The sequence below is a fragment of the Nothoprocta perdicaria genome, unplaced genomic scaffold, assembly GCF_003342845.1.
Source record: "Nothoprocta perdicaria isolate Ctin4 unplaced genomic scaffold, notPer1 scaffold_138, whole genome shotgun sequence".
Taxonomy (NCBI): Eukaryota; Metazoa; Chordata; class Aves; order Tinamiformes; family Tinamidae; genus Nothoprocta; species Nothoprocta perdicaria.
Window position 1 is genome coordinate 67,514 of NW_020454516.1, and position 26,159 is coordinate 93,672.

At 46.3% G+C, this 26,159-nt stretch overlaps 2 protein-coding genes across 2 annotated transcripts in view; one reads left to right on the forward strand and one right to left on the reverse strand.

Annotated features, from left to right (window-relative positions):
• PLEK (pleckstrin) overlaps window positions 1-2,812 on the reverse strand; it is a 15,124-nt gene extending 12,312 nt beyond the window's left edge. Inside the window, exons 1-2 of the mRNA XM_026033997.1 lie at window positions 2,773-2,812; window positions 777-932 (exon numbers count right to left, since the gene is read on the reverse strand). Coding sequence (XP_025889782.1) covers window positions 777-932; window positions 2,773-2,778 — 162 coding nt within the window. The 5' untranslated portion in view covers window positions 2,779-2,812. The remainder of the gene's footprint in view (window positions 1-776; window positions 933-2,772) is intronic.
• A 6,653-nt stretch (window positions 2,813-9,465) lies between these two features.
• Window positions 9,466-16,027, forward strand: CNRIP1 (cannabinoid receptor interacting protein 1). Its single transcript, XM_026033948.1, has 3 exons — window positions 9,466-9,665; window positions 10,328-10,472; window positions 14,737-16,027. The coding sequence occupies exons 1-3, from the start codon at window positions 9,487-9,489 to the stop codon at window positions 14,899-14,901; spliced, it is 489 nt and encodes a 162-aa protein (XP_025889733.1). The 5' UTR covers window positions 9,466-9,486; the 3' UTR covers window positions 14,902-16,027.
• The last annotated feature ends 10,132 nt before the right edge of the window (window positions 16,028-26,159 follow it).

Genomic DNA, 26,159 nt, shown 5'->3' on the forward strand with positions numbered 1-26,159 from the left:
CGTATCATCAGCAAACTTGCTGAGGGAGCACTCCAGCCCTTCGTCCAGGTCGTTAATGAATAAGTTGAACAGGACTGGACCAAGGACCGACCCCTGGGGGACACCGCTAACTACAGGCCTCCAAYTGGACTCYGCACCACTGATCACCACCYTCTGAGCTCTGCCATGCAGCCAGTTCTCAATCCACCTCACCATCCACCCATCCATCCCGCACCTCCAGAACTTGCCTAGGAGGATGCTGTGAGGGACGGTATCAAAAGCCTGGCTGGAGTCCAGATAGATGACATCCAGTGCTCTCCCCTCGTCTATCCAGCTAGTCATTCTATCATAGAAGGCTATCAGGTTAGTCCAGCATGGTTTCCCCTTGGTGAATCCATGCTGACTACTCCTGAGCACCTTCTTGTCCTCCACATGCATGGAGACAACAGCCAGGATGAGCTGTTTTRTCATTTGCCCAGGGATGCAAGTGAGACTGGCCTGTAGTAACAGTAGRAAGTCAAATATAACGTGCAATTACCACAAATTACATGAATATCAAGTATATGGAGTTGGCAGTTGCCAAATGGTGATGGAACAGTTTGAAATCACTTGCACGTTTGTATCAGAGCACTCCCCTCAACTCCTTCAAGTCTAAGCAAACACGATATTTCTCTGTGACAAAATTTAAACGTTTCCATCACTTGTGAAATAAAGTTTCTCCCACTTTTGTTCTGTGGATATTAGCAACTGGATTTATAAGTATATAGTCAACCTTCATTATGAAAGAAACTACTTACCATTCTTTTGCCAAAATCTTGGCATGGGCTGTTGATAGAGCTTCCTTTTAGAGGGACCATCCCTTTGGGGCTGTTGTCCACCTTCCGCTTGTAGAATTCAATTCCATCTTCTAAGAGCACAACCCACATGGGCTTCCAAGTATTAAACATACTGCCCTGTATCAATAAATCATGAAGTTCATTAAGTCCAAAGAAAATGTAATGTCTGCATTACATCCTCTGAAGATCTGACCTTCTAGGCAGTATCTGACCAACTCTATCTAAAATAACTATATTTATGGCCCAGAGGAAGGCTAAAATCACAATCACACCAATCTGATCAGACAGCTAAAATGCATTATTATTACTTTTATAACTACCACTACTTTCCCCTTCTGATTCTACAAACCATGAGTTTTCCCAAGACTGCATTGCCTGCACCAGTGGGTTTTTATTTTCAGTATCAGTTTGTCCCAACCATCTTTACAATGACATAGCAGCAATATCATAAGCAATCCTCAAAACTTTCAGATGTGAACCAGCCCATTAAGGCTTTCTCATTAGCTCTGGGCGCCCTGTGCTGTATTTAGGACTTGATGCCACAGCACAGTAAGCTCCTGAGGCCTGGCTGTCAAGAAAACACAGCTCAGGATTTCTAGACAACATGAAAGGGAACTGTAAGAGGAATGAATAGTTCTGAGACTGCAGATCTCCATTTGCAGGGTGTGGAACTAAGAGGATTCATTTCATCTTTTAAAGCTTTTGCTTCCCATTCCTAAAACACAGATGTTACATATGGGAAATAAAAATGCAACCAGAGACAGGTCCTGCATATATTGAAACACATGGAAAAAACTGACAGAGCTTCAAAAAGGAACTGCCTGTGTCTCGCTGGTAAGCATGACTAAGTGCTGCAGCACTACCACGGCATGTYGTGCTCTGGCTAGATGCACTCTCTGGTCCTGTTCCTCCCACGAGCTTCACAAGCGGCCGCAGATTCCAGGTACCCCAGTGACTCACTATCCAGTTAGACAAATTTCTAGACGTACTGAACATCAACAGTTCTTCTGAAGAGCTACAAAAGCACCTGGAATCTGTGGGCCATTCTTTGAAAACACAGCTTTTCTCTGTCTGGCACAAGGAAAGATGTTGATTTATCCCCTCCTCCTCTAACTGCCTCCACAGTGTTCCACAAATTCCAAAATTCATTTGTTCCACAAATGAATGCTACCTTCCAATGGAAAACTTCCAGGCTGGAATTTCATCTAAACTGGGAATTAAAAAGARAACCCCACCCTTATCAGGATACTATGTATGGGCTGCTCTTATTTATTTATTTATAAATACTAAGTCATAAGAATTCAGCATTTTGGCAGAGTCCAAACTAACCTACTGGTTGATTTTCTCCCAGGAAATCAGTTAAGACGGGGAGTCATGACATGAACCGCTGCATTTTCCTTTTGCTCACCAGGCTACCATGCCTTACAGCACTTATGCTTATAAACAGACAAGTCCAACCCTTCCTGAAGACCAGACACTCCGCCAACAAAAGCCATTATAAACCTGGCAGTGTCAGACCCACAGCACCAGCAAGCTCAAGCACAGGCGTATTCCTCTTGCTTTTTGAAACAGCTGGAGAAAGACAAGCAAGCAGAAAGTTGGATTTTATTTTCATAGACTAAGAAGCAAATTATTTCACCTGTTGCAAGGGCTGCAAATAAAGATGGATGTTACCTGAATAGTTCTCTGAGATCATTGGCTACTATCAAAACACTTCCCCTTGGTAAGACTTCTTCTTTTTTAACATCCGCCACACTATATGATTAAAAAAAGGAGCTATTTCCTATGCTTGCACAGGAGAAGACACAGGACTCGCAAAGTACACAGAGACTTGAGGTGACACAAACCAGCACTGAAGACTGACCCACATTCACTGAAGTCACTTAATGTCAGCTGAAGCACTCACACCCCAGCACACACCTAGCCTAAATAAAGAGAAAACTGTGGAAAAAATGACCTTCATGCCCCACAAAGACAGCTTGGGCAGTGCAGAACACTCCCTTGGAGAAATCTGACCCCTGGCTTCACTTTGCAAATAAAGAACAAGGGAGCACCTTGTTAGCACGTAGGGTAACTGGGAACACTTGGAAGCTCTGGCTGTGCATTCGCAGCAGCCTCGGTGCTAGATTAAAGAGGTACCCAACCAATTGGTATCCTCTGGTCCTCCTGCCCACTGCCCCTTCCTAGCATTGTGCTGCTCCTCAGCACCCATGCACACTCGCCTCTGCAAGGACAGAGCCACCGCGAGGCTGCTCAAGCACAGGGACACCATTCCCCTTTCCGCTGGCTGTTGGGACAGTGCCCAGCACTGGCTCTCCACTAGCAGTGCCCAGGGCTTCCGGGAGACCCAGCACCACAGAACAGAGCTGAAATGGGCATATCTGTCTTCTCCTCCTTCCTGGGATATCCTCAGCTTGTCCCAGTGTCCATGTTTATGACCACTCCCCTGCTAGGAAGGCATCATGAGTCTTTTATGCTGTACAGTAGGAGCTGCAGCTCTGCATTCTGCTGCATGTCAGTTTGTCTCTCTGTCTCCTCAGGCCAGCCTAAGCCCTGTCTTAGCTGTCTAAGCTATTCTCTTACCTCCTTGCAATGGCAGTGGAGATACAAGCAAGAAGCAGTGGTTGTGCTGCAAGGCTGCTCCTGGCTGAGGAGAGGCAGCACTCTGTCTGAAGATAAAGGCTTTGGTTTTGGCACGCAGAGCATCCACCGCCCAGAGCAACTCTCTTGCTCTGGGATTGCCACTGTTTATTGAGGCTGCTGTGACCCAACCTTTCCCACTGAAGGGTTGGAAAACAAAAGCATAACACAATGCTGTGGGGCCCACCACACAGACCCCAGAGCAGAGGCTGCAAGGGAAAGCATCCCAATGTGGCCCCAATTCCGYCTCTAGGTCAAGGTGATCTGACCTCTTTGTTCAGTGCCTAAGTGCTAGAGTTARGCTATGGCCATGTCATGAGGCGACCTGTTTCGCCCAGCTTCCAATAAAGACCATAGAAAAGGGAACATAAAGGGGGAGGGGGGATAGTGCAAAAATGCTTTACAATATTTTAACAGTACCTAACTGCTAGCAAGCGTCTCTATTATCACTAACACGATCAAAACTGCCCGCTTACCTTCTTAACCAAGTAGCCCTCCCTTATGCGCATGGGTTCTCGCTCCATGGCTCGGGCTCGGCTGCCCTCGGCCCTCGCAGAGCTGGCGCTGCAGTGTCTCTCTGCTGCCGTTTTACCCTACAGCGGTGTCACTTTCACAAGTTCCTCTGCTTGCTAATCACATGAAAACAAGCCCATTTCCTCTTGCAGAGCAAGAGATAGGGAAACGCAGAAGCACATGTGTATATTTATAGGTTACCCCTCTGACACAACAAGCTCTACAGAAAGCCCAACTGCATCAAACACTGGAGTTACAAAATCCAGGGAAATTAAGTGTTTTAAATGCCCAGTTCCAAGAATCCAGCCCCACTCGGCAAGCGCCAGGGCTCTGGCCAAGCARTGAGGTGATGGTGATGATTCACGCTGCCCTTGCTGCAAGCCCCAAGAGCCTCTGGAGAGGCCCGGAGTGCTGTGCTGCGACGCGCCCTCTGCTGATAGCAGCAACCCTCTGCTTATCAGACTGCTGAGCTCCGGAGCGCGGCGCCCAGTGCTCCATGGAAGCCGGGACACATAAAGGTATTTGACCCTAGCATTACACAAAGCACCACAGCATCCAGCTTCTCCTGTGTATCTTTTACTTGTCGCACCTTATTTGGCTGTATTTGATAAGTGTGGGAGAAAACGGCATTTTTCTGCTCGTATCTACCGGAGTCACACTCTCTTTTTCCAGCTCAGGAGGAAGCTGGTGACACACACACGAGGGAATGAGGAGGCCACTGCATTGCCAAGGGCAAGGCAGCCCCACAAACAGAGGCTCAGAATCACCCCTCGAGCTGGGCTGGCTCACTCAGATTGAGGCTGTGCCCAGGGTTGTGCTGCTGGTCCCCTCTGCTGCTTGCAAAGGTCTTTYGCCCCAGCAGGCACAAGGTGTGAAGCTTCCTCCCCAAAGCASGACACGGCTGGGGTCTTCTGAAGCACTTCAATTCCCACTGCTCCATTCCCTCCCCAAAACTCTCTGTCTCAAGGCAGAAATTCCTGCTCTCCATGTGGCTCTTAGTTTGTCATGTACAGGCGTCTGACAAGGTCTGTGATGGGAAACGAGGCAGTAAGACTCTTRTAAGGCTCTCCAGCCTTTTCTCACCAATATCCATTTAGCGGTTTCCCCACAGCGGAGGTCCCGCTCTTTCCTGGGCAGGTCGGACTGCTAATGCACATTGTCTCGGTGCAGCTATTTTTGAAGAGCAGCACCAGGCATCAAGGGCAGAGCAAGGGCTGTATTTCTTCCAGGTGTCCACACAGGGGAGGACAAAGCTTTAATCTGGCAAAAAGAGAAAGCAACCGGCATCACGGAAACTTGCTGCAAAATGTCACCTATTTCCTCCACTTCTGTTAAAAGCAGGTAAGGTGTGTGATGCTGGGTTACAAACATTTGCTGCAACAGAACACTTTGCATCACAGCCAAACATCTCAGCTCATTTTATTTGCAAGCAAGTTGTTCTTGCAAGAGCCATATTGCTGCTGTGCTTCTTTACAAATTTTTGTCTTCTGCCGCATCAGGGTCTGCTGCTGCAAGCATTAACAAACCAACAAACAAACAAAAATTATTCATATATTCAATATAGTGCATCAACTATACTGATTTGAGCACAGGCTCCCTCTTAGAGATGGATGGGCCTTTAATCCAAAGCTCAAACTCTTCAGACAAATAAATGTGTCACCTGCAAGGAAGACATTGGCAACTGCTCAGCTGGTTAAGTCAATGGCACTGCCCCCAGGACCAGTCCTCTCACTGCTGTGGATGTGTTTACTGTGCTTTAAGGGCCATAGGCCCCCTCCATTTGGTAAGAGCACATATGCTCTTCGTATGGATGCACCACTCCAGCAAATGAACCTGCACTTTAAGGGGAAGTCTATATCAAGAGCTGGATATTTAAGTTATTATCAAATTATCATAATTATTTTTTTTCCACAGGAAAATAATATAAGCAAGAGATTTGTGGAGGTGATAAATAAAGACTCGGTCCAAGTTAGAGTTCAGTAACACCCCTTCTCACTTCTGCTGGGACACAGAGGTCTCAACAGAAGCAGYGTGTGAAGCTTAGAGCTGGCAGCTGTGTGAGCCTCAGCACAACCAGCTCTATATGGCCTCACACATATAGCTATTTTTAGAGAATGCGAGATTGTGGCTTTGAATTCACCTCTCAAAAAGCAATTCAAATGCAGAACAATTCCAAATTTTACGCTGTTAAAAAAAAAAAAAAAGAGTAATCAAAGAAGGAGGAAGAAATGAAAAGATCAATAGGTATCATTGATATCATCTTGGAAACCAAAGGTTATGGGTTGGCTGTCATAAATAAGCCATCATGTTCCAGYCTCAGGCACATTTCATACCTTTAATTCTTGCAGAGCTCAGCGGCAGGATTATTGCATTAACTGGAAAATGGGAAGGACAGCATAACAGCATATTAAGTGAGATACCAAGTGGATGTCTCCAGAACGTTTTCCAGGCAAACCGGGCCAGTGTGTACTAGCCTTAGCATAGGCAGCAACTTGCATCTTTATTARCTGTGAACTTTCACAGACTAAAACCAGCCTCCCCTGTGACTTACGCACCTCTCTTCTATGGTGTTTTCCCTTGAGTCATGCAAATAGGCAATGCAGATCTCTGAACAGGAACGGCCTAGGGACAAGAGAGATGTCAAGGAGGAGACCAGCAGCGTGAGACGGCCCTTGAGCAAGGAGGGGTTGGCTAAGCAAGCAGGCGGCAGCTCAGCCGAGGGAGCCTGTAGGTCCCGAGATTCCCCAGCAAGCCGCTGCCAGCTGAGCTTAAATAGTCCCCCTGGCAATGAGGGCAGGGGAGTGTTTGCAAGGGTCTGGGCGAGGTGTTAGTGCCCTCAGGAAGCCAACAGTTATCACAGAGAGAGATATCTTGCCGTCCAGGATTCTTTTTTTTTTTTAAAAAAAAAAAAAGCAAAAAAAAAAAAATATCTAACAGTCATAATATTAGCTATTTGGATAATTATCTCTGTGAAAAGGGGAATAGTGCTGCAGCAGCAGGACTGATCTCAAAAAAAGACTTTAGAAAGACAAAATCCTCTGTGAGCTACAGCGATAAAGAGCATCATCTGGTAGGGTTAGATAACTGAATAACATATAGGCACATGAAGTTATCAGAGTGATTAGAAAAAAATAAAAAGGCATTCAAAATTACTTCCTCGTAAGTGTTCCACTGCCACAGTGTTTCACTTTCAAATGGTAAAGCAAACTATGTATATATGATCCACAACACGAAGCTTGAGTTTTTCATCATGCTTGCTCTTTTTTCCCAGTGTACTGGAATATAATCACAGCCCTGGTTGTGTCCAGAGAAAGACAATTGTTCAGGCAGAAATAACAGGGGGAAATGTTTCGTTATAGATCTGCCCTTGTGTGTACTTGGGAAACTAATTGCAATCAATGCTTTCGGCTACACACAATTTACTGCAACATGATATATCTGGCTCTTGAGGAAGCAGATATTATCCCTGACATCAGCCATTATTCTGTACACCACTTTAAGTGACACTATCAGGTTCCCCATCTAAGGTCTCTGTGGTTTCTTACTGAATTTTATTCAAATTCAGTGGGAATTGCTGCAAGCAAAACTTTCACCAAGCCACAAAACACAGCAGTTCTCAACAGAACATAATGAAAAAAAAAGAGAAGTGCCTCACAACAAGCAAACAAGATGCACACATGGCCTTTTTTTTTTTTTTTTTTTTTTTTTTTTTTTTTTTTTTCATGAGATTATGAGATATTTGTCCATATATAGCAACTGCTTCCTCATCTTAAAAGCTAAGCAAACCAGTCGATTATCTGACACTTCCAAAATATTTCTGAGACCATTTTGCACTAGCCTAGGCAATGGGAAGGGTTCTTTTTACCTAACTTTAGGTGTCTGCTTCTAGTGACCTTCACAGTCAGCAGACATATAGGCAGTAAATAAAGGCACTTCAGCGCATGACTCGTGATCAAATGCTRGCCCCTACTGTGGGACGAATTGCTCCTACAACTTACTAACTCTATAGATTAGGCAACCTTTGAGTGTACAAGTCTTAGGTGACTCATCAGGCGGTAGGTTTCTGTAGAGCAGATTCAGTGTCAGATGCATCCCATCCTACCAAGCTTTATGTCAGGAGGATTTGGGCTAAGGTAACAGTGCCCAAGAGGCTCTTTCCAGACATTCACGATGAAGAGGCCGTTACCACACCATGTAGAGGGAATGTTGCTCTCTCTCTCTCTCTCTTTTTTTTTTTTTTTTTAAATAGCGTTTGCTCCAGTCTTGATTGTTCAGTGGGGGAAGCAGTGACTCCACCGTGTGACCACTTCCCCCCAACACCAGCAATAGCCACGGACAGCTGGGTGTCACTTACAGAGATCAGGACACACATAGCCCTGGGATGGAGGGGTCGTCCCCCTCCCTTAGCTTTGAGGAAACCTTGCTGGTTGAATACCTCACAATTCTTTGCTAGATACCTAACCAAGATAAATACAGAAGGATTTCTGTTGCAGTGGTCAACTTTTCAGCAATRTATATTATTCTGTTCAACATTCATTTTAAAAAAGATATATATTTTCTCAGTAACCTCAATAAGTGCAGCTGGGTAATGTTTGATGTTCCAGGTGGCCTGTAAATGCTGCATTTTACCAATATGTGTAYATCCCAGCTTTAGAAAAAGAAAGAAAAGGTCAGGTCCTACGCAACCCCAGATGAACTCGCTGGGTTGTTCTCCCCAGGTATTCCTGAGCTCAGCCACAATGCCCAGGCAAGGCAAAGATATATTTATGGCCTGAATCATGTGTCAGCTACCAGAATCCTGCAGTTTTAACAGCAAAACAAGAAAAAAAATGCAAAAGAGGGGAGAGTTTGTGTTGTACAAGTCTCTCATTGCTGGGTTAAAAGCAATCTCTGATTGGGGTATGATCTATGGGAAGGTGAATTATAGTGATGAAAGGTGAAACATCTTTCAGCTTCAAAAATCTCTCTCCTTAAAGGAACGGCACCAGGAGTGGTACCAGCCATTAGATGTGAAGAAATAAGGCTGGGACCCGCTCCTGCCGCTTCAGCGTTCCTCCTCCCAAAGGAGCAGAGCCGGGACAAAGGCGCAAGGTCCCCGGCGCAGCCGGGAGCCGAACGGCGGGGCCGGCGGGGCCGGCCGCTCCGCCGCTGTCCGCCGCCCGGGTGCTGAAGGGCTCGGGCTCCCGCTCCGCTCCGCGGCGGGATTAAGGCTGCGGTGATCGGGGCCGGATTAACTCCCTGGAAACCGGCTGAAATGCGCACAGCTGCAGCTGTGCCCCGGCGGGAGCGGGGCGCCGGCCGCACAGCTGCTGCGCCATGATTGGAAGCGGCCGGGAGGGGGAGGGAAGGCAGGGAAAAAATATGTCTTATCCGCTGCTTTTGGGAAGGGCTGGGYTGGCGCGGAGCCGGCGGCCCCTCCTCTTCCTCCTCCCTCCTCCTCTTCCTCGCCTCGCTCCTGGCCGCCGCTAGCCGCCTTGCGCAGAGGGGGAGCGAGGAGCGCGGCCACCCGCCACCAGCGATGGGCGACATCCCCGCCCTCGTGAGAATCAGCGTCTCCCTCAAAATCCAGCCCAACGACGGCGCAGTCTATTTCAAGGTGGATGGGCAGCGCTTCGGCCAGAACCGCACCATCAAGCTGCTCACTGGGGCCAAGTACAAGATCGAGGTGGTCCTCCGGCCCGGCACCATTCAGGCCACGTAAGTGCATCCTCCACAGCGCAGCCCCGGGGCAGCCCTCCCTCCCCTAGCGCTTTATTTTTAGAGGTTTAATATTTTTTCCTGGCAGGTTGACAGCCCAGGGTTTCTGGGATTTCTCCCTCCCCTCTCTCTCACGCTGGTGGGCCCGTTTCCAGGTCCCTGGCCAGCTCTCCCCCTTGCCYTGCCCAGGCAGCACACAGGGCCAGTGCAGGGGAGAAGCCAAGTATGGGAGCTGCCTCTTTCCCTCCATTCCCACCTCCACCCAGCCCTTTATAGGCCCTGTTTTTTCTCTCCTTCCCACGGTGTGCTCTGGAGCAGGCAGAGGAGACAGCCCCTCCAGCCCTGCATTTCAGAGAGATTCCCAGCCCTACTGCACCACAGCAAAACAGAGACAAGGACCCGGGGTGCTGCAGCTGGAAAGCCAGCTCTGGCTRGAGGGCAGCCCTGCAGGAGGAATAAATCAACACCTCCAGGAGCTTAGATTGCCCTCGCTTTCCTTCCCACTTCTTCCCAGAGGGTCTGCAAAGCCTGACATGTCAAGGAATTGCAGTGATCCCTCGCATCAACAGGTTTCCCACCCTCCTAGAGGCTGCAAGCCCTCGTGCTGGCTGCGGGAAGGGGCCTGCAGGGCTGCTCAAGGCCAACAGCCTATCTCTTTGCAGGACGATGGGCATTGGGGGCGTGAATGTCCCGCTGGAGGAGAAATCAAGGGATGTACAAGTGGTCTCTTACACAGGGATCTATGACACAGAAGGGGTGCCGCACACCAAGAGCGGTGAGAGGCAGCCCATCCAGGTCAACATGCAGGTACGTGGCCTTCAAGTCAGTGGGAGCTGGCCTAGGAAGACATGGGAGGGCAGCAGGGGAAAGGTGTGGAGCCCCACACAGCAGGTCAGAGCCTGGTCACGGCTGTTGTCCCTGGCTGTCCTCCCCTTGGCTCTGTCACTGGGGCTGCCGGTCAGAGCACAGCTCAAAAACACAACTCATGGCCTAAGGAGATGCCAGGAGAGCTGCAGGGGCCAGGAGAAGGATTCCCAGATACCTGTATAGCTCTTTGGACATTGCAAGAGGAAGAAATGAGGCTCCTCAGAGCTGATCCTTCTGCCTCTTCTGCTTACAGCACTACAGGCTTCAGGACTTGCTTACCAAAATGCTGTGGTTCTGGCTCTATCTAGTAATCTAGTCCCAAGATTCCTCTTTGGGCAGAGATTCCCCTTGTGCCTGCCAGCACCGCCAGCATCCTTGGAGCATGAGGTGCAATGACTGCCCCTTCAAGCAGTCGCCTGCAGGACACTAGACCCATGTGAGGCTGAAAGCACCTGCCCAGACACAGACACATTCAGGCTGAGGGTGCTCCCCTGCCTCTCCTTGCCCACATGCTTCCGTGGTTTCCATTACCACACCAACTGTGCACCTTCAAACTTGTTCCTCTAGGTAGATGCTTAGCTAACCTTGCCATGGATTGACTCCCATGGATCCAAGATGAGCGGAGATGAAAGTCCCAGTCCCTCAGGTGCAGAACTGGCATCCAAGAGCACTCTTTGGTAATGGTTAGTGTGCAAAGGCAGATTTGATTGCCTCTGGGCTTCCATTTTCCTGATTATGGTTCTACAAGGGACTCCTGAACATACCTTGCACATGGAAGAGGTGGAACTGGGGACATAGGCCATCCTCAGCTGGAGMTCTCCTAGGGCTCTGTTCCCATTCAGGCCACACTAGGACATCGCCTCAGCTACCTGATTTCCTGTGCATGCTGGCAGCACTCAAGATTTCATCGTTATGGATTCTTATGCTGTATCTTTTTTCCCCTGGAACCATTACTTAGCACAGCAAACTCCTCCAGAACAAAAATTCTGACATTTYTGATAAATACAGAAACCGTAACAATTTTGGAGATGAACATCTTAAATGAAACAATAGTGACCACCTGAAGCATTTGATCAACATGATCACCTCTCTGTGCAGTTGCCAGGGAAACCGAACACAACCCAGCCAAACTTTCCAAGTGTCCAACTCCGTTCCTTTGAGGAGCCTAGGATGCATACACAGGCATGGGCAGGTGCCTTTCTTCTTGAGGGGGCACAGAAAGAGAGGAAAAGGAAGTTTTCTTACAGCACTAACCTAGACAATGCCTCCTTGATGCCACTGTTCAGGGTAACCATGGGGTTCTATTACGCCAGCAGGTGGAAAGGCAGTGCCTCAAAGAACCTTTTTGGCCCTTGGTTTTAAGGGGCACCCCCATTTTGATAGCCACATAACATAACACTGCTGTGAGAAAAATCTGAAAATCTGGAGCTGTAACTTCCTTTGGGAAAAATCCAGTCAAAACAAATTCAAGTAACACAAACAGGACCTGTCTTTTGGACACAAGCTTGCAGCTGCTTTTTTTGCAGCATCACAATAAGCAGCCACAATATTTATCCAAACAGGAGCTTTGTATATCAAATCCTGAGATACTAACCATGAACTTAATAGGATTTGCAAGCGTTAAGCAGGTAACAACCCCTTTTAGATCTGATCTTGACAGACTGGTTCTTTAATATAGACTTAAGTATCCACAATTGATACTTCTAAGTATTAAATATGGGCAACTTGACGGGGATTTACATGCTTAACTCTTCACTTAGCTCTTTAGCAAGATAGAGGCATGGCAGATTTAGGGACCTCACCTCAGTGAACTCATGCTAAAAAATGGTTATAATATCCACTTCCTGCAAATGTAAAATGGGCTTATTGCATACAACTTGAACTTTAATTTTCCTTATTCCTTCAAATAGGAAGAACTTTGGCTTCCACTTCCTGTTCTATAATAGATCCTGATGCAACCTAGGAACAAGCAGACACTATTTCAGTATAAAATCTGAACTCATGTTAGAAAGAGACTGTAAGGTCACAGTGACAGCGGTCTGACAAGTGAGTTCTGACAGTGACAACTCAGTATATAAAAAGCAGAAAGTTGAAATGCTGGTGTTTGTTTCTTGTAAGTTTTAAAAATTCAAATGAGTGATTTTTTGTGCTCCTATTTTAAATGACTGGTAGGCGTGTTATCCCATTACAAGTTTATACTTCCAAAACAACAATCCTACTTCTGAATTTCAGAAACTCAGGATGTGTTCCTGTTACCTGAATGTCCACTTATGCCCGCTAGACAGAAATCACTAAACTGACTAGCAAATGGTGTTAGAAACCTCTCTTTAGTCTCATATTATTCTTGGTCGGTCTAGTCTAGGACTGAATAAAGRAGTGAGCACTCTAGTTGAATAAACAGCCATGAAATTATCCTGGCATATAAATGCATAAGGACTAAGTAAATAACTACACACATCTAGGTGCTCTAGGTGTCCCTGCTTGAGCATGTGGGTTGCACTAGACCATCTCYAGAGGTCCCTTCCAACCTCAACCATTCTGTTATCTGTGGACACTGCACAGGAGCAAGAGGGAAAGAGGTGTCTAAGCCTGTTCTGCAAAGAAGGGGGCTGTCCCGCTCCCTGCGGTGCCTGTATCTCAGCCCAAGAGCCATGCCCAGCTGCAGAGCCCCAGCAATGCCGAGGCGCTTGAGGTGGCAGAACCTGAGCCAGACCCCGAGCTGCGCAGCTGCTGCCCGTGCACCAGGCTGGCATGCAGAGTGCAGAAGTGCCATGGGGCAAGCAGGCCACCCCGGCAGGACCAGCCAACTAGGTCACTGGAGGGAGACCGTTTGTCTTTTCCCTCCATCTCACCAAAATGCAGACCTTATATAAAATGCTGGAGTACAGCTCTTATATCATCTCACCTGCTATAAACGCTCTTCTCTCCATGATCGATCCCTGCTCTTCCTTCCTCTTCTGGACATGGATGTCTGATGTTCCTCTTCACTGGCAACGTCTGGGCTGTGCACAGTAGTACTCAATGTGCTTAGCCCTTAGTATCCTCTGTAGTAAGCAGTACGAGGACTACYACCAGAAGGGGTTAAGGACCCTTAGGTAAGGTTTTGGCTGCTGGGAATACAAGCGCTTTGTACCCTGCCTTCTCTCCAAAGGAAGCAGCAGGAGCAACGCAGCTATTCTTTTACTGTCACACACACACGACTCGCCAAATAAAACCCTTCACTATCCTCAGCACACAGCAATTCCTGCTGTTGTYAAGGCTAAATTTAAGTTACCAGAGAGAGGCAAGGGAAGATTTTTAACAATGTCCAATACACAGCACCAGGTTACAATCCACATTTCGGACTTAAGAAATACAAAACCTGAGACATTTGGGTACAGAATGTTCTGCCTGCAAACRAGCAAGAGGAACTGTGTAAAATGGCTCTCGTAGCGACTTTCCAAGGGTGGTAACAGTCTGTAGATGATTGAAGGTCAGCTCCTAAGCACATGATGGGAATGAAGAACAGTTAAGGGAAGGACTTGTCATTAAATGAGTGATGGAAACAATTAAAAGGAAAAAAATAAATGCTACAGAACAGAGTGCCATGCAGTAGCACTGAGTCCACTATCTAGCATTTTGTGTCAACATAACACAAATGAAGCTGGCCATGCACATAAGCTCCACACCTGTACACTAGGCTCTCTGCAAGGTCTCATGACACGGGGACTCGAGGTTCACGACATCACCATTGAAGAGCGACCTTTCCTTGCAAGTCCCACTCAGAGATTTTCTGATGTTCTAAGGGTGTCTAAGCAGCAACTCAAACACCATGAGATTTTGTATGATAAACTTTAATTACTCCAGTCATAGTTCCACATCCTTCTCAGTAGGGCGGAAACATGGCCAGACAGCTTGGCCGTCGGTGCCCTGTTACCCTCATGGGACCAGACGCTACCTGCAAACACACACAGGTCCCTTCCTGGGTCCACCACCCGTGGCAAGGCTGAAAGCTCGCACCGTTCTGTGTACACCTGAGCACAAAACGCCTCRTGGTGGCTCCTAGAGTAGGTTTGACAGATCCTTGATTTGTCAGCTTGAGAAATAACAACCCTTACATGACCTGCTTTGTGGTCCACAATTCTGTAAAGCTGTTTCTCATTGAGAGAGGAGAAAAAAMCAAAAACCCCAGCTTACTAACACTGATCTTCCTTCTCCTTCACAGTTTAATGACATCGGTGTTTTTGAAACAGTCTGGCAAGTCAAATTCTATAACTACCACAAACGGGATCATTGCCAATGGGGAAACAGTTTTGGCAGCATTGAGTACGAATGCAAACCGAATGAAACGCGCAGCCTCATGTGGATCAACAAAGAGACCTTCCACTGAAGAGAAGTGAAAAACCAGTGGTGGACAATCTCCTGAAAGAAAACCCTACCTTCTGAAACCAGCAAGAAGCCTTAACAAAGGCCTGCTGTAACGTTGCTCTGCCCTGCGAGGCTCTRCTAACTCGGCTGTATGTACAGTCGGTGCCTACTGAGGTATTGTGAGTTTGCCTGGGGGTTGCAGATTCTTCACCCATCCTACCAGAAATACTGCAGGCAGCATGGTAAAGAATATGTGATTCCTGGGTAGAAAATTATGTCATTATATTATCATAAATGTTTGGACAATGTCCACTAAACAGTTCCAGTAGATGTAACAACCCTTGTGTTTTGCTTTATTGCTTAGCATTTGGATGCAACATTACCTTGGTGATCTTCATATTTATATTTGTGTTTGCTCCAAAACCAGTGTACCCCTTCAAGCATTTTGTCTACACTCCATAACAAGAGACAGAAAAAAGTATTGGATGTTTGTAGGTTTAGCTAAATGGCAGCTACTGCACCGTGGATATTGTGCTTTCGTATTGAGGGATCTGGAAACTTACTGGTTCTCCTTTTTGTCAAGTGTTGTGAAAGTATTCTGTGATAAATTKCTTATTTTGTGAGATTTGGTAAATTATCATTCTTTGTTGTTAAATTTCCCAATCCCTGAAATGGTTTCAGGAAACAAGCTAACTTAAACAAAGGAAAAGCAATAAATCAGTTGTGGTCCTAACAAAAACAAACATCTAATGACATGGCTAGTATTTACCTTAAGAGCACACAGCAACGATCTCTTTTTTCCCTCCAAGGTATAGCAGTCATCCTTAATTTACTTGTCAGAATAAGAGTTCTGGCAGTAATCAGCATTTATTTAAATGACACATTCCTCCAACCAGTAAAATTCTATTAACTATTTTTTTTCCTCCCAAACATGACCATCTTATCATGCCCAAATCTACCAGCTTTCTTACAGAAAAATCTCAAGCATTGTGAAGAACGTAAAGGTTCCGGTGTGCTTATCCACGCATTGTATCCTGTTCAATAAAGACAGGGATGTAAGCATTGCAAGGGTTGTGACTTAAGGTGCTAAATGAACACTGATCCAGTGTTCAACACATACTGAAAATAGAAGCCAAGCATATCTTTTTTTTTTTCCCAGTAAATGGAGCAGGGAAGCAACAGCACCATCCCATCTCCTGCTTTAACTGAAGCTGGATGTCACTTCTTGCACACTGGTTGTTCCCTTTGTCAATAATTTGTAAATTACGTATGTAAACAGAAACCACAACTTTTGATCTTTGTAATAAAGGATTTAAACACAGTTCTTCCTGTATGAAAATATGACCTCCTAAATGAGAGTAGAAAACGCTGTATCAGAAAGGYGGTTGTTTTAAAGGTCCGAGAGCAAAGGGCACAGTCAGCGCCTCCCAAGAGTCCCACTCAGTTTCACAGACCTCACGGTCAGGACCCAGAGCTATTGTTCCTAGCAAACACAGATCCAACGTGCACAGATGCAAAACGCAATAGTCCCCAATGGAGATTATTGGCAAAGTTCAACAGCATTTTGTTGTCTCCGTATGYTAGAAAGTCATGGCTTTGAATGGAAATGAAATACAAACATAAATATTTCTTCCCATTGGATTTTTAAGCAAAAAGCTTAAAAACCTCGGAAAAAAAAAGTCTAATTCAGCACTGTCTACCTGAGTTTTCTGCATGCACCAACACCTCTCAGGGATGAAAGCTGACTTGTTTTCATTTTAAAGCCTGATTTCAGATAAAAATATTATCAGCATTTAAGCAGAAATTTCCATATAACAGACCTCGACACCACCACATTTTCAGCCACCAACTTCAGCTGTGCATTGCTAAAACATTACTTATTTCCTCCACAATCTGTATACTGCAGTTGTTTTGTTTGTACATAYAAACTGGAAGCACAACACTGTCATGAAATATATTTGATGGATACTCTTCTGTCCTAGTAAAAGGAAAATGTGCAAGACTGACCTCCATCTGAGTTCAGCTTCCACGAAATCCTTGGCCCACGACATCCTGGTGCTGCAGCACTTAATATCACAAGCAATAAATCCAGCCTAGCCTGATACAGGAGGGCTGTTAGTTACCTGGAAGCTCACCCTTCCCAAGCTAAGTCCSATATGGACTCTTGTCCATATGAATAGCAAATAGGGCAGCTCACAGACAGTTGCTTCTCAAAGGAGGGCAAGGATACTCAGCCCCACAACCTTCTTTATCCACAGGTCCCACGCTGCTGCCTGGGATTGCAGCTCCTTAACCGACTGCAGCAGTGATGAAAACTCTGGTTAAGATGTTATTTTTGGGAAGGTGTAGGAGGTGTTCTCCAGCAGTTGTTTCCTTACCCCTAAAAGGATGTTTAAGCATGGAGGAACACGGCTTGATAGYCCTGCATTATCCCTGCATAACAGAAGATAGCTCCCATGGCGTTTGTTGCCCGCTGCTCCATTGGGGACAGCAGCACTGGTACTTTGCACACACAACAACACAGTTCCACCAGCCMACAGGTAAACACCTGCACCTCCTGGAAGTGCCGCATAGAAGGTTTAGAGGGGATCTGATCACTATGTATAAGCATCTGACGGGAGAATATAGGGAGGATGGGACCAAACGCTTCTCGGTGGTGGCCAGTGACAGGACAAGGGGCAATGGGTCTAAGTTGAAACCCAGGCAATTCCATCTGCATACGAGGAAGAACTTTCCTGTGAGGTTGCCAGAGCCCTGGAACAGGTTGCCTAGGAAGGCTGTGGAGTCTCCTTCCCTGGAGATTTCCCAAATCCACCTGGATGCAACTGGGTGCCCCATACTCTCTGGGTGCCCCTGCTGGAGCAAGGAGATGGACTAGATGATCTCTAGAGGTCCCTTCCAATCTCAACCATTCTGTGATTCATGCAGCAATGTCAAAAACACAAACAGTGTCAATTCAGCTGAAACCACAAAACCACTGATATCTGAAGCTTTTACACAAGAGAACTTCTAAGACTTTTCTCATGACACTTCCAGTTTTCATTTTCATAAGATTGAAATATGTAGAACCTTTCAGAGTCACTTTTTCATCTATATTTAGGTGACATTTAGCACTTTCAGACTGCTGAGCAAAAAGGATCCAAGAGTAAACTATTAGTCATGATGATTAGGGTTGCAATCCTGCAAAAGGCTTGCAAGAAATCACAAGAATGCATGCAATTCCTGCATTCAGCAACAGCTCCTCATACAGCCTCTGGATGCTTCCTATCATCCGATTCCATTGGACAAGAGCAGTCCTGCCAGTTTCCCTGCCTTACCAACAGCAGCTAGCCAGGTCTCATCAGCATCACCTGAGGATCTGCCCACTTGTTTGCACAAGCACACGGAAATCACTGTCAGAAGCCACAGCGAAGTGTTCTAAAACATTTAAGTGGATGGAATGCAAAGCGAGCCTTAATGATTCTGGACTGATTAATATCAAACCACTAATTTATTACACTTTCTATAAAAAAAAGAGACTTCTGCACAAGGAACCTGTAAGTTCTGTATTGATACAAGGCCTTTACACGCCAGCAGAGGCATCTTTCCRCACAACTGAGAGCATCTGGCTGATTTGCTACGTTCAGCTTCGAAATGCATGCTATTTTGAATAGGATTTTTCCCCTGCTAGAGCCTCCATGTAAAGCTTCGATTAAAGACACGACATGATAGTAAACGCTCACATTCCTGAGATCTGAAACAGGTTTCCAAGCACGGCCTGGCAGCTTCTGCCAGCATTTATGGCATATTCCTTTTTTCCCCCCTTCCTGAGGACACCACTGTAAGCCTCGAAGCCCTGTGAACTCTGGCTTTCAGCCTTAAAAGAGAAAACTGAAGCAGTCCAAAGAGAGCTGCACCAGTTCTGCCTTTCTATTGTTTATTTTTTAAATTTTGTCCCCGCCTCAGAGTTCCAGATCTATCAGCCAACATGGTCTAATTCCGCACACTCAGGAGAAAAGTCCACGAGTGACCCTAGTTGCATTGTACTTTACACAGAGCTTCCCCTGCCTCTTCACACAGAATAGACATGCAGGGACTAATCAGGCTGTATTCTAACCGTAGAACAGAAGGGAAATGAGCAGCTACTAAAACACAAAGTGGCTAAACTGGACCATAGAAAGTTCTGCTTGAGGTGAGCAGTAGAGGCCCAGCAGGGTCTGCCACTGCAGGGCTAGGAAAGAGAACTCAACTACATGCACTGTTTGTGTGGTGCACTAACATCCAACTCAACTTCTCACTACGGTATAACATGCACAAGTCAAAAGTTGCAGACACTTCTGAGTTTTACCAAAATCGCTGGGCAATTTAACCTTTCCAGCTGCAGTCAGTTGTGCCTCTCAGTCAGGCATGAGTATATTGACGCACACAGTTTTCTATCGGAGACATGGCTTAAAAGCAATGCCAGTTTTTTCCATTAAGTTTAGTGCCAAATATCTTTAAATTCTTCTAACGCATAAGAGTGCTTCTGCAATGACCAACTGTAAGGTTTTGATATTTTGGTGTTCCGCCTTTGGACATAGCCAAACATAAAGGCTGTCATGCAAAAACAAAAATTCATATATGATTAACAAGACCTCTTATTACAAAGCTGATGTTATTTCTCCCTTTACCTCAAACAGCAATGAACAGCCTGGTAGCTCATCCTCTTAGTCCTGCAGCATCGGAGCAATCCTGAACAAAGCTCCAGATGATGCAGGCAGCCCAGAGGAGAACCACACGGTCTTGCTGGAGATGAGATGGAGATGAAATGGATGGATGGGATGGTTAGGTATCCTTCTGCTCTCAGGGAGCAATGCCTATGCTGAGGGGAAGCACACGCATTGCAGGGACGAGATGTTCTCCAGAGCCTGGACAGAACCGCGTGAGGGTCAGGGGAGCCACGGGGCAGCCTGCAGTAACACCACAACAGCGGGCTCTGCGTGATGGCCCCTGCCCTCGGAGCAAGCTGCTGACCCAGCCACGGCGCTACCCACTTCACACTCTCCTTACACGGCTGTCTATGGCTTACTCTCTATATATGAAATACATATGCTTAAATTGGGTTTTCCTGCTTTGTTTTTTCTCTTTATGTGTACAATTTTTGCTTTTGCCTTTGGAAGCACCTCTCTACCTAAATATTGCATCATAGGCAAGCACAGCAAATGCAAAAAAAGCTCACTGTGTGAAAGCACAAGTACAGTCACCCTGGTCCTACGTGCGAACTGTACAACTGTGATCCGAGCATTTGACAATATCACAGGATGGTTAAGGTTGGAAGGCGCCTCTGGAGATAGTCTAGTCCAACCCCCTGATCCYGCAGGGACACCCAGAGCACTTGGCACAGGTGGCATCGAGGCCAGTTTTGAAAACCTCCAGAGAAGACTCCACAACCTGCTCTGAATCTTTAATATTCTCAAGGGATCACAAACATTTTGTGCTCGCCAACTGACATAAAAGTAGTTATATAATGAACTAGTAGAGCTGATTAAAACTTCTTGTATTTTTTAAAAGCGAAAACAAGTAATGAAATTTCCAATTGCTGAAAGAGCAGAATCATTAGCTATCCCTATAAGCTAAAATGAACAACATCTATTCCCACATAGACTTGTCATAAGTATGRTATGGTGGGAGTCAAAACCACGAGGGAGTGGGAAGGGGGAGCGAGGCAGGAGGGAAATCAACTTGCAGTGAACTCAACCAGCCCTCCCCGGGCAGACCTGCAGTGCCAGAAGCAGCTAGCACTCAAGCACAATGCAAGCAAGCAAGGAATTCGGGCACACACTTATTTCCAAGCCTACAATACGATCCAAAGAGCACTGAAATGGGAGATCAGTCTCCCCAGTCTTCCTCCTATAACCTTTATTCCCGCAGAACCATGTACAAAGCATGTACAAATGCTTTCCATGTCCCGTTCCACAACTCCATGGCTGATTAGGTCTTTCCTATAGAGAGCTGCTGAATGAATAATCCAAGGGAAAAGAGTGGACAGGCATGAATGTGGAGCCACGCTGCTGCAGAAACAGACACAGATGGAAGCCTGAGGTTTTGTCCAAGACACTGGACAAAAAGTCAGAAGTCAGAACAAAATTCTTTTGGTAGTCTCCACTTTTCAGATTCACCAACACCTTCCAGATTCTCTTAGACTGCAGCTACCCTCAGAGAACTCTCCCCTCACTTCCTCACTTGCTAAATGAGATGGAGCTTTCCCGCYAGCCCGCTGAGCACACTGCGAGCATCCTGCCACCACAGGCGACAGTCACCGGTGCATTCCGGTACAGCCGATTTATGGGAGCGCAGACTGAGAGTCGCCAGCGCAGCAGTGACACAGGCAGATGACGAGCGCAACACAAGATGACCAGGTCAGCCAGTGCACCAACTACTAACGCCAATGCTCCGAGTTGGCTGGATCAGTGCGTGGGACACGTGTCCGGGGCTCAGCCCAACGCTGAGCATAAAACTCCCATCACTGAAGGCCTGAAGACAGCAACAGCCTCGAGCTGCCATAAAATTAACTGCTGAGCATACGAAGATTGGGAGCAATGTTCACAAGCTGATTCGGCGCCTACAACTGCTCAGCTGCAGAAGGCACTTCCACGGGAATATTAAAAATGAGAAATGCCTTTTCTTTTATGATCTACTTACTGTGGTAGATCACAATGGGCCAACAATTTCCTCCTTGTGTCTCATGGGGATTCTCTTGTGTTTTAATATTGTGGTTCAAATGCAGCCCCTCTTATTACAGACACAAATCTGCATCACTGTTCTCTGCTCTGACACAGAATTTCACAGAACTTGGAGCAGTTTGGTGTAGAACCTCAGCCTCTCCTTTGGTTTTCATGAAAAACATTTTAAAGTTATGAAGGGGGGTGGAGGAGGAAGAAGAGCAAGACAAAATGTGCTCAATATTAACTTCAATTTTTTAAAGACACCAGTCTAGAAATAGCAAGGAAGGTAAAAGCAAAATCAAAAATAGTCCATGCAGTCACTAGATGGTGCTAACAAGAGGAATTATCTACACTGAAAGATCTTTGAAAGCCCTAGGAGAGAAGTGTAGACCTCACTGAAAGGCTCCCCATTCAGTTTGTGGCTGTGGGCTACCTTCCCTCCCTCCTCAGGAACATGCTGTGTCTTGAAGAACCGAGGGCAAGAGCACGCACCTAAGAGGAGCGCTCTCAAGAACCGCTTTAGCTTCAGGTGGCACCTGAGAGCAGCCGCTGCCGAGTGCGCCACGGTGCAGTAGACCGCAGGGGAACCTCGTGGGGACATAGGGCGGCTCCCACTGTCACCAGCAGCCCCATCTGACCCTTCCATGTGCGCAACCTCCCAGGAGCTTCTGCCTCTGCGCTGCTCCCAGGAGTGCACGGGACAGGCGTCAAGCCATAATGAACAGTCTTCGCACATTCACAGTCCTTCTGGGTGAGAACACCTCTACTTTAACAGAATAACTATAACTCTAAATGCCACAGGCAAGCAGAAGTTCCCAAAGACAGAACCATACCTCACTTTGCCCTTGTATTTTGCAAAGAACGTGACAAATCACACACTTCTGTAACTCAAATTGTRTCCACTGCACAATGCTCCATACTCCAGAAGCTGTGCATCTCTGAACTATCATGTAGTTTAGCATTTTGGCAAGTTACCACTAAGGCTTTAGTGCTTCCAATAACCAAACTCAACACAACAAGTCTTTGCAGTGGGCCGATACTCTATGTTACCATAGTCCTAGGCCTAGCAATGAATCTGACTTGGTAAATTCAAGTCTCCACCGTAACGCTGAGCGATTGCTTTCCTCCACCCACTCCCAAGTGCTTCATTCTCAGGGGAATAACGCTCAGATTTATGGAATAAATGCCTCATTTTTGCTAATGTGCAACACAGCCTTCCAGTTTCAGAAGTCAGCATGAATCTTATTCTGCTCAAGGTGAAATACTGGTTCTAGCTAGCAGAAATCTGATGTCAACATGAGTCCCAGCTCCTCCACCACAAGTCAATCTTCGTATTTCTTGTGACATCTTATTTTCAGTAAGAGACAGGGCTTTGAGTTCAGCAGACCCTTCAATCAAAAACCTCTTGGTGCAGCAATGTCCAAAAATGTCTTGATACAGATATTCAGGAACTAAAGAACAAGTTATCACACTTAYGAAAAGGAAAATATATTGCATTTAAAAAGGTCATAGATTTTATGGATTGTAAATCATGGATGCTTCCAAAATATTGAGGTCAGTGAGCAAAATTTGTAAAAACGTCAATTAATGTGATACATTCCAAGGAGCCACATTACACTGTTTAGYTCTCCAGTTTGGCACGATACAGCAGCACCTTTTGCTGGGATTTCTGACAAATGCTGCAGTGTTAAAACCCTGACTCAAAACTCTCAGACATAACTCTTAAAAAAAGAACTTGAGATGCATTAGTCCCATAACTGATATGCATTTTGGAAATAATTCTTTACAGGGTTTGAAGACCTAGTTTTGGACCAAGTTCSCAGGGAATACCACAGTTTTGAATGGCAGCATCTGAGAGCAGCTTCTGCAAGCCAGTCCCACTACCTAACTTACAAAGCCCAGCGTCTCCCAAGCCTCCCTGCAGAGACCCCTCTTTCCACAGGAGGGAGCCTTTCTCCCCGAGCACGGCTGAACCTGCTGGGCTGGGCAGTCACTTCGCTTTGGAAACTGCGCGGAGTTTCCAGGAGCTCGGGAAAGCTCTCCTTGTGACAGCTTCTGCACAGCAGGAGCAGAACGGGTTCCTAAAGCGATGCAGAAAGCCAGAAGGCAAAGCTCCAGGGCTTGTAAGCTAAGCTGCATTTACTTACTGCTTTGAAAAACAAAACAAACTCCACAAGGTTCCAGAGGTTACATAAAGCAAGTTTTACTCAGAGTGAGTTGACAGGAATCTTTTTCTAGCCCCTTCTGGTCTCAGGGGTAGAAAGTTGAGGTTGCCCAGAACCGTTGCCTCGCTTTTCTTGGCTCCTTGCGTGGCTGCACGCTGCTACCCCTCTCCCCCTCGCACCTATGTGCGTGTGGGGAAAGCCTGGGCTTTCCCTGTGCACCACCTCCTTTCACACGCACAGTCCTGACCGCAGGGAACACCACCCCCGTTACTGAAGCCCTCCGGACAGCACTGCAAGAGCAGTAATCCACATCAACCCAGGGCACACGGCATCTTGAGGAGACACCCTCCTCCCTAACAAGAAAAAACTCAAACTTGGAAATTTATTTTGAAGGAAACAAAGAAAAGAAGTTCTTTTTGTAGATACCTATTTACCAATCAACTCTCAAGTGAAGTTTATGTTTTACTAGGTTAACCTGCATGGCAGCTTCTTCTAGGAGGAAAAAACAACCAAACAAAAACTCCAGCTCACTGGCATTATTCAAATCCATTATTTTCACTGTTGCCTTATTTGCCTTCATTACTTGCACCACACTTGATGGGAGCTCTGAGGTGCAATCTCTATCATGGCTGTACTGTGGTAACTGTGTAATTATTAGTTTTCCAAGATGCAACTTATGCCACTGTTTCCTTGGTAAAATCAGTAAATTCAGAAGTGACAAACCAAGGATTAAGCTTCGTTGTTGTTATCACTTAATAGCCAGAGAATACTATAGTCCCTGTTGCCCGAGTCTCTCAGGATCGCTGTCTCCTGCTGTGCACAGCTAACTCCCTCTGCCAGTGATGGCAACAACACACACACAAAGGGGACAATGAGTCCTTGAGCTCTCCTGCAGTAGCAATTCCCAAATATCAGAGCAAACATATTTCATATGTGATAAGAAGTCTAGGCAACAGTTTCTGTGTTTCCGAAAGCATGAACCTGTACACTGAGAATTCATCATAAACTTAAGATACCAGAKCCCCTCAGTTTCCAGTTTTGTAAGAGTTTCAAGCACTGGTTCTACTACAGATAATTTTAATAGCTTATTAATACACAGACCTAATATAGTTAAATATCATGGAGCCAAGTGAGGGAGAAGGGAGCAGGGAAAACACATYTTCTCCAAAGGTCTCACAATCTTGATTTACGATTAGCCACTACCCATTCCCAAAAAAGCCACCCTCTTTCTTCTTGGCATTTAAGGCAGTGACTTCAAAGTAATATTATGAGTCTCGACTGCCTACAGCACTTGCTACTGCACTACAGGTCCTGCATACAGGACCTGTTCTTACAAATGACCCGCAGCAGGAAAGGTGGATTCAGCTCCAGGCCACGGTCAGCTACACTGCAGGCTAGAGTTTAAGGTAGCAAGACGGGGCACAGGGTGCTACTTGAGCACYGTCCAAGCTTCCTAACCAAAGCCTTCCCTAATGTTTTTGGAGGGGAAGGGAAGGCAAAAGCAACCTGCAGACTATGCCAATGTCAGATCTCCAGCCCCGCTCAGGGAAGTTTTCTAGGACAAAGCTTTCCCTGCATGGTGGTATTTAACCCTGCAAAATTATCACACTATAGGGTATGTGTAAATTGMTAACAAGGTATTAATGCTGAACCAAAGCAGACCAGACAACAGACCTTGAGATGTCTGCCAAGTCCACAATATAAGCTAAGGCAACCCAAGCAAATCTTGTTTATATAACACTTAATAAGTCCCAGTGGGAAGAGGGACAGCTGTGCAAAGCTGGCTTGGTGGCCCCATTTTTTWAAAAAAACAATAATTATATCTACTACTGCCATTTCGTAGAAATAAATGTCCACAGAATCTGCTGAAAATTCAAGGTGAATATAGGTAAAGTTTAAACATAGAAAGCAGGTAAAAAGGCAACCTCGGTGGTGCATTTTGGAAGACAACCGAGATTATCTTGGCAGCATAATCCTCTTGATGTCAAGACTGTCTTGATGTCATATCGCTGTTCAGCRAGATGAAAGATTAAATTAGTCATCTGGCTCTCTAAGGTCCTCTTGGGCCTCTACCCTTTCTCTTATTTCAGATTAGCAAACAGAAATGGCAGGCATGATCCTTGGCAAGCCACATATCTATTTAACCCTGCCAGCAAAGATTCATCCATCCACAGGATGGGCTTGGGGAGGGAAGAGCTGCCTCGTGCAGCAGCCAMGAGCACCATGCACGGCTGCACCAGGGAGCTCCCTGCAAGAGCTGCACTGGGCGCCTCGAGCATCTCCGAGGAGCAGCAACAACGCAGGCGGCCAGTCCAGCACTTCTGGCAGCAGCTGAGGCCAAAATCCCATCTGCAGAGATCCTGTAGGAGGCTGCCGGATCAATCTGGCTACTTGAAGAAAATCTTACACAATATTAACACCACATACAGAAA